At 42.7% G+C, this 16,613-nt stretch overlaps 1 protein-coding gene across 2 annotated transcripts in view; it reads right to left on the bottom strand.

The window, feature by feature from the left end:
* Window positions 1–3,702: 3,702 nt before the first annotated feature.
* The window catches only part of Slu7 (SLU7 homolog, splicing factor), a 14,925-nt gene continuing 2,014 nt past the window's right edge, over window positions 3,703–16,613 (bottom strand). For both annotated transcript variants that reach the window (XM_031353000.1, XM_031353001.1), the window contains exons 2-16: window positions 14,980–15,165; window positions 14,237–14,390; window positions 13,624–13,704; window positions 12,991–13,155; window positions 11,434–11,502; window positions 9,777–9,824; window positions 9,465–9,596; window positions 9,127–9,224; window positions 8,944–9,011; window positions 8,382–8,521; window positions 7,513–7,674; window positions 6,009–6,113; window positions 5,547–5,618; window positions 5,333–5,446; window positions 3,703–4,725 (exon numbers count right to left, since the gene is read on the bottom strand). In XM_031353000.1, the coding sequence (XP_031208860.1) occupies window positions 4,546–4,725; window positions 5,333–5,446; window positions 5,547–5,618; window positions 6,009–6,113; window positions 7,513–7,674; window positions 8,382–8,521; window positions 8,944–9,011; window positions 9,127–9,224; window positions 9,465–9,596; window positions 9,777–9,824; window positions 11,434–11,502; window positions 12,991–13,155; window positions 13,624–13,704; window positions 14,237–14,390; window positions 14,980–15,149 (1,758 nt within the window). In that variant the 5' untranslated portion in view covers window positions 15,150–15,165 and the 3' untranslated portion in view covers window positions 3,703–4,545. The remainder of the gene's footprint in view (window positions 4,726–5,332; window positions 5,447–5,546; window positions 5,619–6,008; window positions 6,114–7,512; window positions 7,675–8,381; window positions 8,522–8,943; window positions 9,012–9,126; window positions 9,225–9,464; window positions 9,597–9,776; window positions 9,825–11,433; window positions 11,503–12,990; window positions 13,156–13,623; window positions 13,705–14,236; window positions 14,391–14,979; window positions 15,166–16,613) is intronic.

Genomic DNA, 16,613 nt, shown 5'->3' with positions numbered 1-16,613 from the left:
TTTAATAAAGTAATTTAGTTAGATGATATTCCTTTCTTTCATGGATAAGCGTAAAGGTTGGCAGAACAGGAACTTCTCTGTGCCCTCTCTCCCTTTATTGTTACTGCACGAATGCCATTACTGGCTGCAGTCATTCATGCCCACCTTAAGAGGGCTGGCTTTGAGATCTTCTAGAACTAGTTGTGTGATGTCCTGGCTCATTTAATCAATTCTAGAACAGATCACACTATCTGTCGAAGGTGCTTTCTGGAGCTTCTTCTGGGCATCTGGGCCCAAAAAGATTTGTGCTATTTCTGACGTGTGAACAAGATTTGACAAACATTTTCAGCCATGGTGTGAGGATTCATCTCCTTGGCACACAAATATCCAAATTAATATGGTGCTTGTAGTAAGGCACTCTCATGTGATCCAGGTGTTTTCAGCTGACCAGATGGTGCTGATGTATGCTTCAGGCTTATGGAGATTATGCCTGGGAATACCACTGCAATGTTTGTTGAAATAGTCTTGACAGTTTTGATGGCCAGAGGTCAACATTTGAAATGCACTGTTACACACCACACACCACGGATGCTGAGGGATACCTTCATCATTGTACAGGCAGACCAGTAGTAACGATCATCTTCCTGTTTAATTTCTTTCACATGGGACATAAAAATTTTTCAGGGAATGTTCCAGAGATGCCCTAAAATTGTGCTTTTGAGTGAGTTATAATCCTGAATTAAGAATGAAGCCACCGGCTGGCAAGATGGCTCAGCAGGTAAGAGCACTGATTGTCCTGAGTTCAAATCCCAGCAACCACATGGTGGCTTACAATGACCTGTAATGAGAGCTGATGTCCTCTTCTGGTGTGTCTGAAGACAGCAATAGTGTACTTATCTGTAATAATAAATAAATACATATTTGGGCCTGAGCGAGTGGGGCAGACTGGAGTGAGTGGGTTGACTGGAGCAAGCAGAGGTTCAAAATTCAATTCCCAACAACCACATGAAGGCTCACAAGCATTGGGTACAGCTACAGTGTACTCATATACATAAAATAAATAAGTAAAATCTTAAAGAAAAAAGAATGAAGCCATATTACAAGCTAGTCTGTCCCTACATGCTATCCTGTCCACATCAAGAAACATCCTGTGGCATGGCAAATAAGTGAAGGCAGCATGGCCATCCAACTCCAAGCCAGGCACTTAGATACAACTGATGCCCCGGTGTGAGTGACTTCCCAACAAGTCACACATGGGAGAGTCAGGTTCAGGTAAATTATTAATATCTATGAGTTCTCTACCACAAAATTGTATTATGACCATAATATTACAAATAAACCTGGTCTACCTTGAATATCTTAGGAAAAATACCCCCACGATCATCTCTCCTATGCATTCCTTACCACAGACTTTGGTCTGGACTAAATATCTAGTCATGGACTAGATAAAGGAACCATTCATTCACCTAATACTCAAAGGAAGGGAAGATTTTGACAAAGTGGAGTAGGTAGTGGAAACCTTAAGGATTCTTTGGAGAGTCAGTTGTGTTGGATGGTGTTTTGCTGGGGCAAACATATGAAGGAGTGTTTTTTTGAAATGGACACAGGTGAAAGACTAAGGCAGACTCGTGAAGGAACATTTCGCTGATGCAGACACAGGAGAGAGGATGCTCTGCTAAAGCAAACATGCGAAAGGCCACACGATTTAGGATTCTTTGCTAATGACACACATGTATTTGTCCACCTTATATTGAGTAGTTGAGTTCCACCAGAATCTGAGGACTTGCGCTGATTAGATGCATGTGCTGAGGCAAGGCACGTGGAGGACACATGATATTTGGAGGGCACAAATAGGACTCCACAGAGTGATGGAGACAGAGCTTGGGTACAAGCTAGCTGTGCAACACTTGCGGGTCTCACATCTTTGCTGATCTTTGCTTCCCTGAGAGAGGCACAGCAGAGAACTTCTCTTGGTGTTCTGCCTAATTATGCATGGAGGCCAGAAGAAGAGGTACACAGGCCATAGCTAGCTTTTATGTGGTGTTGGGATCCAAATTTAGCTCCTCAAACTTGAATCCAGTGAGTGCTCTTCCACTGTCTCCAGCCTGGGGACTACCATGAACTCACATTACAGATTTTATTAAAAGTCAATGTCCATGTCAGTGTAGAGACTAGAAAGCCGGTCAGAGAAATTGCAAAAGACCAGCGGCCATCTAAGCATGAAACCCAAGCCCTGACAGCCGAAGAAGGCAACACCTGGATCTGACACACGTTGGCTGCAACGCTTTAACTGTTAGTCAAGCAAGCTGTTTGGAGGTAAGGACTCAGGCTAGCTGTAAATACAGGGACCTTGCCCTCCATGAGATGTATTGGTGACAACATGACAGCTCCAGCTCACAGTTCAGCACTGGAAAAGGTGACTGTTTCTGAGATAATAAAATGGAAGTTCACAAAGCGGGGCCCAGTGGTGTACACCTGTCATCCCAGCACTTGGGAGGTGGAGGTAGGTACAAGATCTGCACGTTACACTCCTCTTCCCCAACTTAACAGGAATACGATTAGAGGTATTTTAGGATTCTCTCTAAAATCAGAGTAAATTAGACCTCAGAGAGGGAGAGAAATGTTAAGTTTGATAGAGGATGCTGAAAGTTTCTTGTAAACTTGAAAGTGAGCCACCTTCTTCGGCATCCCTAGAATCCATTTCTCTGCCAAATAGTTAATTCTTCAAACAACTCACAGCTAAATATTCTCAATGGCATCTTTCTTAACAAAAGAGAATACACAAAATAGACACCAATAACCAACTTGGTGTTGAACCACCTATGTTGAGGTAGAGATAGAGCCCAGTTTGGGCATTTATGATCAGACATCTATTTGCATAGTAATTTTGTATGCGTGAGTGGGTACAAGCATGGCTTATGTGTCGAGGTCGGGGCATATGTGTAGTAACCTGTTCCTCCGGTGCTGTTCTTTGGTCTGGTCCTTGCACATTTGGCTGGGCTGCTGAGCCTTTAAGCCTCAGGTATTTTTCTCTGCCTGCCCAGGGCTGGGATTACAAGCGTACACCACTGCAGCTGGCTGGGCTGCTTTCTCTTTAATGTGGGTCCTGGAGCTCAAAGTCACATCCTTATGCTTGCAAAGCAAGCCCTTCTCTGATTGGGACAATCCCTTAAGCCTGCACTGCAGTCTGAATCACAGTCTGAATGCTGACACCACGTCGAGCCAGGTATTTGTGGCTTTTCTCATGCCTGTCTGAAATGCTGATGTCACACGGTATCCTGGAAGTCAGTTTGGAACACACTCAGGGAGTCAGTGTCCTCAGACTTTGCTCTCACAGTGGGATGGTGTCTGCATTGACTTTGCCATGTTTCTAGGCAAGGCAGGCTGAAGATCACAGCAGCGCCAGCGTGCATATGTTGGAAGCCATCCTTATGTCTTTAAAGAACCGTCAGCCTCAAGTGTTTTTGCTCTTCTATTTTTATCAAATGGTATCTGCTGGGTACACAGCCGAGGTAACTAGATCTTTTCAATTTTAGTTTTGTAGCGTTAAACAGATCAGAATTAAATGATGTACAGTAGTAAAAACACATCATATATCATAAAAATGACTTCCAGGTCTGAAAGTTCATGTTCAGCAAGGTAAGTGTGAAGCAGTCAATGTTGACCATTAAAAGCTAAGCATTTTAGATGTAAGGTATAAGGAAATGTATGAAAATCCAACGTTTAACAACCGAATGAAAAATAGATTTATTATTAGGATTATGGGGGACACAGATATTTACATACCCTGCAGATTCCCTCCAGTGACGCAGATGAAGGTAGAATATTTTTGTTTAAAACTAAGAAAATATTAGATGGCAAAACCAAATGCTGTAACTGCAATTATGGAGTTAGATTACGAATGATGTCACTACTAGAATCGCTAGTAATTTAAGAACTGGGCTCTGGCTTTGAGAGGACCTACAGGGCAGGGCTACATACAGGAGACCGGAGGACTGGCGACACACAGCTGGAGGCCTCACTACGAACAAATGACTTTGTTTTTTTCTTCTTTCCCTCCTTCCTTCCTTCTCTCTTTCTTCTTGATATCATTTGCTATGTAGCCTAGGACAGCCTCCAATGTTTCCATTTAGAGACAAAGCCTCATGCAGTGCAGACTGGTGCACTTGCTATGGAGCTAATGCTAAGAGGCTCAGTCTCATGAGTGCTAGGATTACGGTGCGCACCACCATACTTGGCTGACCTTGAACTCTTGATCCTCCTGCCTCCACCACTCTAAGGTGCTGGCATCACAAGATGAGCCATCATGGCAGACCCTGCAAGACACTTGAGAGAAAGAGAGTCAAACTCTCCTTCCAAATCATTAATTAGGATGGATGATTAACCCTAATCACAACTGGATGCTCTTTCTTGCTTGCTTTGCTTCTTGACTGTTGAGAAAACTGACTTTGAGACTTCAGAAAAATTTATTAATGTCAGGGAGCAAAAAGGACAGATAAAGATTTTCTATCTATAGGTGGCAAGGAGCTGAAAAGAGCATGCTGGCATGTGTCCGATCCTGACTAGTTACTGTCCTAGGAAAGAGGCCATGGGGTCATCTGGCCTCTGCCGTTTCATCCTGTAGGCCTCCATTTCCTCTTCTGTAGGCTCTCGGGTCTCATAGACGCTGTTGTAGGGCCGCTTCCGCTCATCAATCTGCAGGATCTCCTTCACGTGAAGAAGGCGAGCCTCCTCTGCGTTCAGTGCCTGTGGTGAGAGTGAAAAATCAGCACCAAGAATCTCTATCACACGGGAACACAAAAGACCCCATGGAACAGGAAGTGTTCAATCAAACCCCACGGTCTGAAAGAATAGTCAGCCCCCACACTGTGAAACAACCACCATTTACTATTTGGCTCATCTGATATTTTCCATACAGCACAAAATGTTCTATGACATTTTTTAATCAGTTAAAGAAACTCTGTTAAGGGGCTGGTGAGATGGCTCAGTGCATAAAGACAACTGCTGCCAAGCCTGACTCCAGTTTAATCTCCACCACCCACATGATGGAAGGAGAGAACCAACTCCTGCCAGTTGTCTTCTGGACCTCTGCATGAGTGTACACACACACACACACACACACACACACACACACACACACACACACACACACACACAAATAGACACACACAAACAGGCAAAGACACACAGACATAAACAAAGACAGGCACAGACAGACACACACAACTGCCACTTATGTGACCTGGGCAAACAACGCACACTCAGGGTGGTCTGCAGGCAGGCAGGAATGGCCACAGTAGCCCCGAGTTTGGCTTGCCACTTGACACTTTGCTTACTGAGATGTCACATGTACCTTTTTCAGTTTCTCCTGCTTCCTTTCCTCACCGTCGCTGTCAGAACTGCTCTTTCGGTGTTTCTTCTTCTTCTTTTTCTTCTTCTTCTCCTCTTTTAGTTTCTCCTGATGCAGCTGACAGGGAGAATAAAAGGCTATGTGAATACAGAGCCCTGGCACACGTTTCAACACCCGCCTCAGGACTTGGTGACTCAGGGCAGAGGATCACACTGACCTCCATGAGCGTCTGAGGTTTCTTCACAGACTCTTCTCCAGTCACATCATTCATAATACATTCCTCTGAATTCTGTGGGAAAAGAAATATAATTTGAGTTGAAGACTATAGTTATGAATCATTTGAAGAACAGGTTAGAATTTGAAACATGAGAAGATATAATTTATGCAGGGTCTGACTATCTTATACCTTTAAAAACTAGAGGCCAAGGGCAGGGGTGTAGCTTGGTTGGTAGAGTCCTTGCTTAGCCTGCAGAGACCTGGGCCCCATGCCTAGCATCTCCTAGAGCCAGGCCTGAGCACATTGCATAAGCTTAGCATCTGGGTGGTGGTGGCAGCAGTCAGAAGCTCAGAGTCACCACTGGCCAGAGTGAGTTCTCGGCTAGCCATGCCTACATGAAACCCCACCTCATCTCCTTACCAATTGCCTCCACAAAGAGAAAGGCCAGAGGGGAATACTTACAACACTCTCCTTCCCGGCTTCTCCGGTACAATAGGAATACTTAAAAAAGGAGTGACAACATTTGTATCCCCAGCGGCCGTCTTTCCAGTAAGATCCCCAGATATGCTGCAGAGAGACACAGAGGTTATTTGGAAAGGAGCCTAGGATTAGGGACTCTCCCATCCTGCTGACAGGAGTATCGAATAATGCAGCCGCCTTGAATGTATTTCCTTTGCTGGGTAAAACAGAGACAGAGAGTGGGTCAAATGCTGGAAAGCTAGGCAGTGTAGTTATAAAGGTCTAAGTTTTATTCTTAAAAGCCTGAGCCAGGCATGATGGCATGTGTCTATAATCCCAACACTGAGGAGGCAGAACAGTCAAGTCTGAGCCAGCCTGCGTAATACCATGTCTCAATAAACTGACTCCCACCCACAACCTCCCAAAAAAGTCTATGAAAAAAATCTAGTATAGTTGATTTCTCTTAAGGTGTTAAATATTCCAAGCCTAAGGTTTTACTGTTGATAAGTGGCTTTGACTGAACAGTGCATAGACCCTTGTCAGGTCTGACAATGTGTCAGACACACTATGCTGACAGTGTGTAAGGTCTGTTTGGCTCATTCTGTTCTACACAGTGCAGCTACAGTCTGTAAGTTTTTGATCCTTGATGTATAAAAGTTTTGTTAGTGTAAGTTCACAACAAATGTGGTCAATACTGTAGTTTAGTGGCAGAACATGGCTAAGCATGTATGAGGCCCTGGGTTCAATCCCCAGCGCCAAATATATATATATGCTTTATGATGTAATACACACAGGGACACAGTATCACCAACTATATATTCTTGCCAAAAAATTTAGGCTCTACTAAATCTGGGCTTTGGACCTAAATTCTTGTTTTAAGACCTGGAGGGAAGAGGGGAGTTATGCTCCTGCTAGGACACAGCCAAATGCAGAGCATGGAAGTCTCCATGCCAGGTCTGGCCAATGACCCCTGTCTTGAAAATAAATAGGAAAAGAGACAACCACTAACAAATAATCAATACAGGCTTAACTCAGAGAGACATCAGAGGTAATGTGCTTACCACACAAGGCTGATGGGCCTGAGTGGATTCCTAGAATGCACACAAAAGTGGAAGGAAGAAATCAACTCTGACTTAACCTCTGCACATGTGCACGCTCATTTTTAGAAGATTGTATGATAACATGTTTGAGTGAAATGTCATATCTGCAATTTCCAAATATTTCTGCCAAAAATTATTAAATACAATTTGCATGTGTGTGTCTGTGTGTATGTGTGTGTGTGTGTGTATACACACAATAGTGGTACATTTAAACCCAGACAAAGTATAAATGGTACAACATACAAAAAATGTTTTGATTCTGGGTAAGCATGCAGATGAATGTAGTAATTTTTTTTCACTTTTAGAAAAAAAATCATAAAGCAAAGCTAAAATGTCACCAACAACAAAGAGAAATCAATGGTCAAGCATCAAGTTCTGTGAGAAACAGTATGGAGCCGAGCACTGACCGTGTGGTTATTGATCTTCACGTCTTCCTCGTACTTGGAGCAAGCAACAGCCCGCTCCTGGCCTTTAATGACTGTCCCATGCCTGGAGTACTCCACGTAGTCTTCTGTCTGGGCTAAGAGCAGCTCAGCTGGAGGAGCATCCAGGTGTTCTTGGCCACCATACTAAAAAGACATTGAGCATTTTAAGGCACATTTTATAACCAATCTTTTCTATTAAATCTTTATGGAAGGGCTTATTTTCAATGACAATAAATACACTTTTTTGTTGTTTTTGTTTGTTTTTAACTAGCTTTCCTAAGGAAACTGTGAAAAAGCATCACCAGTTCTTCCCAGGTAAATAAGATGTTTCCCTTCTTGGTTATCTGGTAAGTGAGGTAGTTTCAGGATGGCCATACATTTTTTGGTGCATACCTGATATCCTTTCCCTCACAACTTTACTGGTTCTCCCATCAAGAGATGGAGCCAATTTCACCACTCTGGAGTCTGGATGTGACTGTGTCACTTCTTCCACCAACCAGAAGCTAGTAAATGTGATGAAAGCAAAAGTGTGTTTTGTGCATGGGGACATACTTTGTGGCCTTGCTCTGGAACCTTCAGAAAGCATTTTAGAATGCTGGGCTGGGATTGAGAAAGCAAGACTGTGATGTAGACGTGAGCAGTGCTGTCTTAGGGGACCCACTGCCATAACAACGTGTGAGAAAGAACAGGCATTTATCTTAAGCACCTCCACCTTGGAGGGTTGTGATTGATGCAAAAGTCTCTACCAATTGAGTTGGCGGAAGGATAGGACTAGGCCTACCTTTGGCTTTCTGTACTGCATAGCAAGCTTAATGCTTCTAATGCAGTCGGTAAAGCCGTTTCTTAGTTACCTTTTCCAGGATGCTTTCCTTCTGCTGCTCTTTGAAGTCTTCTTTTTTGACTTTGAAGGACTTATACAGCAGCTCTAGTTTTGTAGGATCTGCCTGGAGATGCACTTCAGACCCCTTGTCGTAGGCTTCCCAAGCAAACACTAGAGTAATACAAAGTGTCTCGATGAGTTGATAGCTCCCTGTGGTTTTGCGTTTTTAAAGCAAGCTTTAAATAGCTGCTCTCAGCGCCTCTCCCAACTCCCATCTCCTCTTTTCTTTGTTTCTGCTGGCTTTTTCTGAGACAGTTGCCTCAAGCATGTGACACTCTTCCCGCCTTGGTGTCCCAGGTAGTAGGGTCATAGACATATGCCATCATGCCTGTTTTAAAATCCCCAGTTTCCTTTTTTACATTTACTTATCTGTGTGTGCAAGTGCTCATGCCACAGAACACATGAGAGGTCAGAGGACACCTCGCTTCTCTTGATTTACCATATGGATGCCTGACGGCAGGCCCCTGAGCCATCTTGCTAGTCCTCATCCCTAAAGTCTATATAAAAGGCCTTGGTATAGAGCAAACACTTACGTTGTGTTTGAGCCATTGAAATGGTATCGCCTGTATATCGAACAAAGTTATCTCCAGCGTAGCTCACTCTGAAAGCATAGTTGTTAAAAAGATGTCTTAGAGATTGCTTTAAGAAAAACTCATTTACAGAATCAAATTAGAAAGCACTGACCCCTTTACACTGAAGTTTAACTGAATACTTACTCATCTGGATTCTTTCCTGCATTGGCGTAAGGATTCTCTCTCATCGCTCTAGTTTTTGGATCATAATAGGCAGAATTTGGATCTAAATTTCTCAAATACTGAAAGGAAAAATATTTGAAGACTGAGTTACCACTGATTTATAGCGAGAAAGGGTTCAGCTGGGCGGAAGAGTAGGCTCTAACTACCTAAGCATCCGTGTAGGTCCTGTACAGGGAGGAGCTGACGCCATCCTTCCGAGTACCTCCGATTATACTACCAAGTCACACACAGACTGCACAGCCGGGGCAAGTGCGGAACCGCTATCTGTCAGAGCTGGAGCGCAGGCTGATGTGACTTACTTTTGCAATATCTTCACGAATCCGGAGATTCCGAACAGTAATGCGTCTCTTAGAATCGAAATTCTGCCCAGGCATGTCAATGTCATCTGCATATTTGTCTTCATCTTCATCTTCACTGTTATGATCCTTTTCCTGAAAGGAAGAGTTGGGGATGAGAAAACTGAGCAAAAAGATGCAGCACTGTGACCTTGTTTTCTTTCCCTTTTAAACAAAGGCTTATTGTGAGACTTAAAGCTATTACTATGACTACGATTACTAAAAGCCAATGACAGTAGTGAGAGCAGGCAGCCAGAAAGGACAAGCATGGGTTACCATCTGAGAGCTGGGTTCCTCTTCTCCCCACTGGTGTTTTGGAGAATTCTGCATCAGGAAAGAAGGAAAACAATTGTAAATCCTTTTCATTTAATTTACAGATTACTTCGCACTTAAAAACACAATATAAGCCGGGCAGTGGTGGCACACACCTTTAATCCCAGCACTTTGGAGGCAGAGGCAGGCGGATTTCTGGGTTTGAGGCAAGCCTGGTCTACAGAGTGAATTCTAGGACAGCCAGGGCTACACAGAGAAACCCTGTCTTTAAAAAACAACAAACAAACAAACAAACAAACAAACAAAAAACCCAGAAAACAAAACAAAACAAAACCCTATAATATAAATGGGTATATGTGAGTAGTTCAGTGTATGCCTAGCATGCACCAGACCCTGAGTTTAATCCCTAGCACTGAAGAAAGGGAAGGAGAGGGTGAGGTAGGGAAGGTTGGCTGGTTCATTTCAACAACACGCTCTAATACTTCTTAACTGTCCCAAGCACATACATTCTGATACAAGTATGCTATTGTGAACTACTTTATTGATGTAGAATGTCTTCCATATGTGTATGTGTGTTCCCTTGGAGGTCAGAAGAGAACACTGAGTTGCTCAGAGCTGGGGTCTCAGACAGTTGTAAGCTGCCTGATGTGTGTGCTGGGAATGGAGTGCAAGTGCTCTTGACTAAGAGGGTACCTCTGCAGCCTCTTGGTACAGGATTATAATCATACAAAGTAGTAGGAAGACTGAGATGACTAAAGAAACCAGGATGTATTCATTTCCATTTGGTTTAGGTTCTGGCTGCATCACACTCATTAAACCTGACTAGTTCCCTTTCTCTTTATTATTGGGTCAGCATGTGCCACTGTGCACATGTGGAGGTGAGAGGACATGGAGTCAGTTCTCTCCCGCCACCTCACATGGGTTCTGCAGCTCAGACTAAACCCATGGCAACTGCCTTTTCCCACTGAGCCATCTCACTGGCCCCTAACCTTGCTAGTTTTTTAGAAATCAAGTTCAATTAGAAAATGCTGTCAGAATGTTTGCAAGTTCAAACCCCAACACAGCACATATGCAAAATAGTAAAACCAAAAAACCACACCACCACTACCACCACCACCACAATACAAAACCAAAAAAACCCAACAAACCAACCAAGCAAAAAATACCATGAGTTTATGGGTCCTTTTCTATGGTAGTCTTCTATTTTTTCATATATCATTTAAGTATATGATAGTGAATTATTATTAACGAGATCTGAATAAATGCTATTTTAAGAGAAGCCTGTGTGTATGTAGTGCACTCCTGTGACTCCAGTGCTCAGGAGATCGAGATAGGAAGTTCAGTTCCATCCTAACTGGAGACATATCACATGAATTCTTGCTCTAAGTTCCACTTCATTTTAAGCAGTGGTTCCCAACCTTCTGAATGCTCTGATCCTTTAATACAGTTCCTCATGTTGTGGTGACCCCAAACCATTAAATAATTTTTGTTGCTACTTCACAACTGTACTTTTGCTACTCTTATGAATCATAATATAAATATTTGTGTTTTCCGATGGTCTTAAGTGACCCCGGTGAACCAATTGCTTGATCCACAGGTTGAGGACCACTGTTTTAAAGAGTCTGAATACTTCACTTGAACAGCCTGTATCGTTACTTACAGCTTGCTCCACTAATCTCCCAGAGGCCAGCTCTTCTTGCAGTTTCTGTGCTTTCAATGTTCGTTTTGCCTTAAAAATAAAGACATTTAAATTTTACTTACAACATTCAGATGGCCATTTAAATTGTACATACTTAAAGTGGGTGATTTTAGAGCTTTCAGAAATGGTCCTTAGAGCTAGCTGTAGGATATTGGGTCTCAAAAAAGAAGGAGGAGGGCTCACAGCCATCTGAACAGCTACAGTGTACTCATACACATAATAAATAAATAAATAAATCTTTAAAAAAAAAGGAGGAGGGAAAGGAGGAGGAGGAGGAGGGAGGAGAGGAAGAGGAGGAGGAGGAGGGAGAAGAGGAAGAGGAGGAGGAGGAGGAAGGAAGGACAGTTTTATAGAGAGTTAGCCTCTTGCGTGAACAAGCCTTGATGTAAACTACAGAGAGAGTCCCGATAGCAGCGGCAGACGCTGCTGACTCCCAGTGCTGGCTGACTAATCTCTGGCAGGCTCAGGTTACTGTATATTTCAGGAATGCTCAGGAAAACATGACATCTAGATGTTTATATGCTGCCCCATGATCCTGCCAGGCATAGTAGCACATGTTCATACTCCTAGTATAGCGGAGGTGGAGGCTCAAAAGCATCCGTGGCTACGTAGGCATTACATGTTACCCTTAAAAATGAAAACAAAGCAAAATAGAAGCTGACCCCCAAAACAAAAACCCATGACCTTTAAATGTAATCTGTAACTCCTTAAAAAAAAGAAAAAAAACCCAAGAAAACAGCAGAACTGACTACTGTTCTGAAAGAATTTGGGTAAGAAGACAGAAAGGTAGAATCACTGTTGAAAACAAAAACAAAAACAAAAACAAAATCAAAAACTGAAGTTAGATTAAAATTCAGTTTTCTGAAACAGGTTAGCTATGCTTACATGGGATGTGAGATAACTATAAAACAGTCTTAGACACAAGCTGTAGCTTAGAGCTTCACAAAGCCAAAACCAGCTGTGTGTGGTGACATACACCTGTCTTCAATCCCAGTACTCAGGAGGCAGGTGGGCAGATCTCTGTGAGTATTAGTCTAGCCTGATGTGCAGTGAGATCTAGGCAAGCTAGGGTTACACAGCGAGACTGCCACAAACAAACAAATAAACATAAGAAGATCTGGATGTCAGTGTGTTCTTACACGTCTAGTGTCTTTGATCACACCGGGACTAAAGAATAAGAGACTCAAGAAGCTGCTGCCAGCCAGGTGTGGTGGTACTTGCCTTTAATCCCAGCATTTGGGAGGCAGATGCAAGAGCTCAAGGCCAGCCTGTCTCCATAGCACGTGCTAAGACAGTTACCACTACATTGACAGACCTTGTTTCAGGGGGCGGGGAGGGGGTGGGGGAGAAACTGCTGCCAAGCAGGGCCACTACACCACTTTTGTAACTGAATTAGACACGCGACTCTAAGAAATGGCTCCATCTTCAGAGCCCCAAGATGTGCAAAAGCGTTGCCGGGTTAGAGACGCAGCAGGATGGATCTTCTCTAGGGAAGTAGAAAGCAGGGAACTGGCTTACCAGATCGACTTTGGCGTATTCCTCAACAATTTTCATGTGCTCCTCTGGATTGTAGCCATTCCACCGGTCTCTCTTCCCATCGTAGTCAAACATCAGCTGAGGCTGGATGTGCTCATCTGGAGCGATGTTAGTACCTGTGAATTTAGCTCCAACCCGCCTTGGTCTCTGAAAGACAGCAGATCTTTTCCTAAGAACTTGCAGCACAGGGAAGACTTCCTGCAACTTTCACAGCGTTGGTGGAGACGCACTGTGGCATCTTTAGTGTCTTTAACTACCAGGCAGTCTTTGGGCAAGAAACTGTAATGATACCAGACTAAATTCAAGCAAATTCATTTTTATTTTTCTAAAATAATTTTAGGAAATAGGGGCTGGAGAGATGGCTCAGCGGGTAAGAGCACTGACTGCTCTTCAGAAGGTCTTGAGTTCAAATCCCAGCAACCACATGGTAGTTCACAACCACCTGTAATGAAATCTGACGCCCCCTTCTAGTGTGCCTGAAGACAGCTACAGTGTACTCATTTATAATAATAAATAAATCTTTAAAAAAAAAAAATTTAGGAAATAGAAGTTCTCCGACAAGGGGAAAACAAATGGCTGGCTGATGGTTTCCCAACAGGCTTGGAGTAAACTCACCTCAAAGCAATCTTTCCTCTTGTGTGTCATGGCTCCACAATTCTCACATGCACCTTTGCGGTACTTGGTAGTTATAGAATTCTGTTCAAGGACAGAAAAGAACAAAACAAACTTCTTATTTATCAGAAGTAACTGTGGCTCTCACTATCTTGTCTACTGAAAGACTTTATTTGTTAAAAGGAAGACCAAGGGCTGGAGAGGTGGCTCAGTGGTTAAGAGCACTGTCAGCTCTTCCAGAGGTCCTGAGTTTAATTCCAGCAACCACACGGTGGCTCATAACCATCTAGAATGAGATCTGGTGCCCTTTTCTGGCATGTAGGAATACATGCAGGCTGAACATTGTATGCTGTATACATAATAAATAAATCTTTACAAAAAAAAAGGAAGACCAGGTAGCCTTCATGTTCTGAGATGACCAAATTTAAGGGTTTTAATAATATAAAAGAAGAAATAATGTAAGAAAAAGACTGGAAGGAACATTGTATACACTATGAATTTCAACACCAGGGTCACACAACACTTTCCTACTTTAAACAGCATTACATTCAAAGTTCTTAAGTTCTTCACAAAAAAAAACCTCCACCGGCAAAATGACACACAGGTCGCCACATACCTCCTTTACGCCTCTCTTGTACCATTCCCCAGATGAACTGAATTGCTTCTGTTTCTCTGGCTGTGGTCTCTGATGCTTTAAAGTGGGTCTCTTTGAAGGATCAATGTACCATGGAACTGAAGAAATATACTGAGGAATATGAGGGTTGATATCTCTGTAATAAAATTTAAGTGAAACTGTAAAGAAGGAAGTTTGAAAATGGCATTTTGCCCACAAAGGTAGTGAGCACAGAGGCTAAGAAAAGAAATCCTGCAGTGGGATGGGAAAGGGAAGATGGTTGCTATTTCCATTAACAGAAGAACTAAGAATAAAGATGTACGATGTTTTATATTACACCAAGGAACTTTCTAATAGAGATGTAGAGACGAATGGTACAACTGGAAGGAGACGGAGGAGGGGTTAGTATGCTGTCCATCAGAGCTGAAAGTTAAACTACTGCCCACTGCCCACTGATTAAAACAATCACAGAGGCATTGTTATTCAAAGATGTGAAAAATTCAAAATAAGAGCATGTAAAAGTAGCCGTTTTAGGCGGGGGACAGAAAAAAGGTAAAAAGGACAACTGCTAGTCACTATAAGCTCTTTAGTATCATTTGTCTACTCAACTATATACGTATGAGTTTGAAGAAACAAGAAAGAAGACAAATTCTGCAAATAGCAAAGGACAATCTCGTACCAAAGCAAAGGGTAGGAGCCCGATGAACTGGGGATGGATTTAACCAGACCAGCAACACAAGACTTACTTCCCCTCTTCGTCGACTTCTGCAGGAGCATTGCCCAGTTTTCTCTGTTCTTCTAGCTCCTTCTTTTTCCTCCAGTCCTCTCTGGTCATCTTTTTCGGCTCCTCCAAACTCATCTCCTTTGATCCTGTCACTGGTGTGGCACTAACTGGGTCCACAGCGGCCGCCGACATGGTGAACTGGCTTCCTCTAAAAAAGGAAGTTTTTACAGTAAAGGAGGCCTTCTGGAATATACCCTCAAGACTACTGAACCGTGTTCGAGCAATATATTGTGAGCTTTACCAGGGTCTCTCTTGCTTACACCTTTTTTCTCCCTCTTACTTCTCAAACTTTTTGTGGTGTTGTGATCAAAACTGGGTCCTTGCTGCACTACACAGCATTCTCCAGCCTCCTAGGTCCTTATTCCTGCAAAGTGCCAATGGAGGAGGGTTTGTTTACATTTATTTGTTTTGTGTGCAGGTGTGTAGAAAGGTGGGGTAGGGAGCGGGCATGCCGTGGAATGTCTGGGGAGGTCTATAGCTGGATTTGGCTTCTTTGTGAGCTCTTTCCTCTTCTCCATCCCCTTCCTTTTATCCTTTCAACCCCCTAACACTAGGTAAAAGAGAGAAAAGGATAGAGGAAAGAAAAGAGATCCCTGAATAAAGGCTGGAGTCAGAAAGTGGGAGATGTTATCGTTAGCATACTTCCTGCTGATGGGGGCACTGAGTTCCTTGGGGCAAGTGTGATCTTTGCTGTCAGGATATCTCATTTCTTTTTCTTCTTGTTTCTTCTTTGCACAAGTTTACCTAACAAGCCTTGACCATCAACAATCAACAACAACCCCCAACAACTAACAACTCACCCCACTTCTTGGGGTCCTAGCATTTATTTACCCTCTAAAAAGCCCCCAGGATTCCAAATGTCACATGAACGCAGAAACTATCTGCAGTTGCTGGCAAAACCTCTGCTAGTCACAGTCGGCTACTGCAGTAGTCTGAAGCAGCCCCATATCCCTACACCTAGGATTAAAATGAAAACATATTCTTAATATATGATTACTATATTTTAATATATATTATTGTATATCATATATATTAATATATGATATAACACAATATATATTAATATTATATATATTAATATATGTGTTACTAATATTTCTATGTTTTTAAAAGAGACCAGAACTCCAAAATTATCACTACAGAAGTTGTAGGAGTTGGTTCTCCTGCAATCACCACGTGGGTCCCAGGGATCAAACTCAGGTCACCAGGTCGGCAGCAAATGCCTTTACCTACTGAGCCATCTCACTGGTTCTAACCGCTTCCCTTATTCAAAAGGCTTTACAAACTGGGTATTAGAACATACAACCGTAATCGTAGCACTTGGAAAGCGGAGGGGTGTGGATATTTTGGAGTTGGAGGCTAGTCTGGAACTAGGTTGGTCTACATACTGAATTCACAGCTAGCCAAGACTATATAGTGAGACCCTGTCTCAAAAAGAAAAAAAAAAAAGTCTTTACATATTCTTAGCACCAATTGTCTCAACACTCCAGTTTGTAAACAGAGAAATTTTATGTACATAAAATTTCAAAGACTTTAATACAGATGTTCCTAAATTAGTCCTCCTGCATGTCTCAAACTTTTCTTCCATAGCCAAAA

This window comes from Mastomys coucha, unplaced genomic scaffold (genome assembly GCF_008632895.1).
Source record: "Mastomys coucha isolate ucsf_1 unplaced genomic scaffold, UCSF_Mcou_1 pScaffold5, whole genome shotgun sequence".
NCBI classification, from domain to species: Eukaryota; Metazoa; Chordata; class Mammalia; order Rodentia; family Muridae; genus Mastomys; species Mastomys coucha.
The sequence above is the reverse complement of the archived record's forward strand: the minus strand, read 5'-3'. Positions and strand labels throughout refer to the sequence as shown.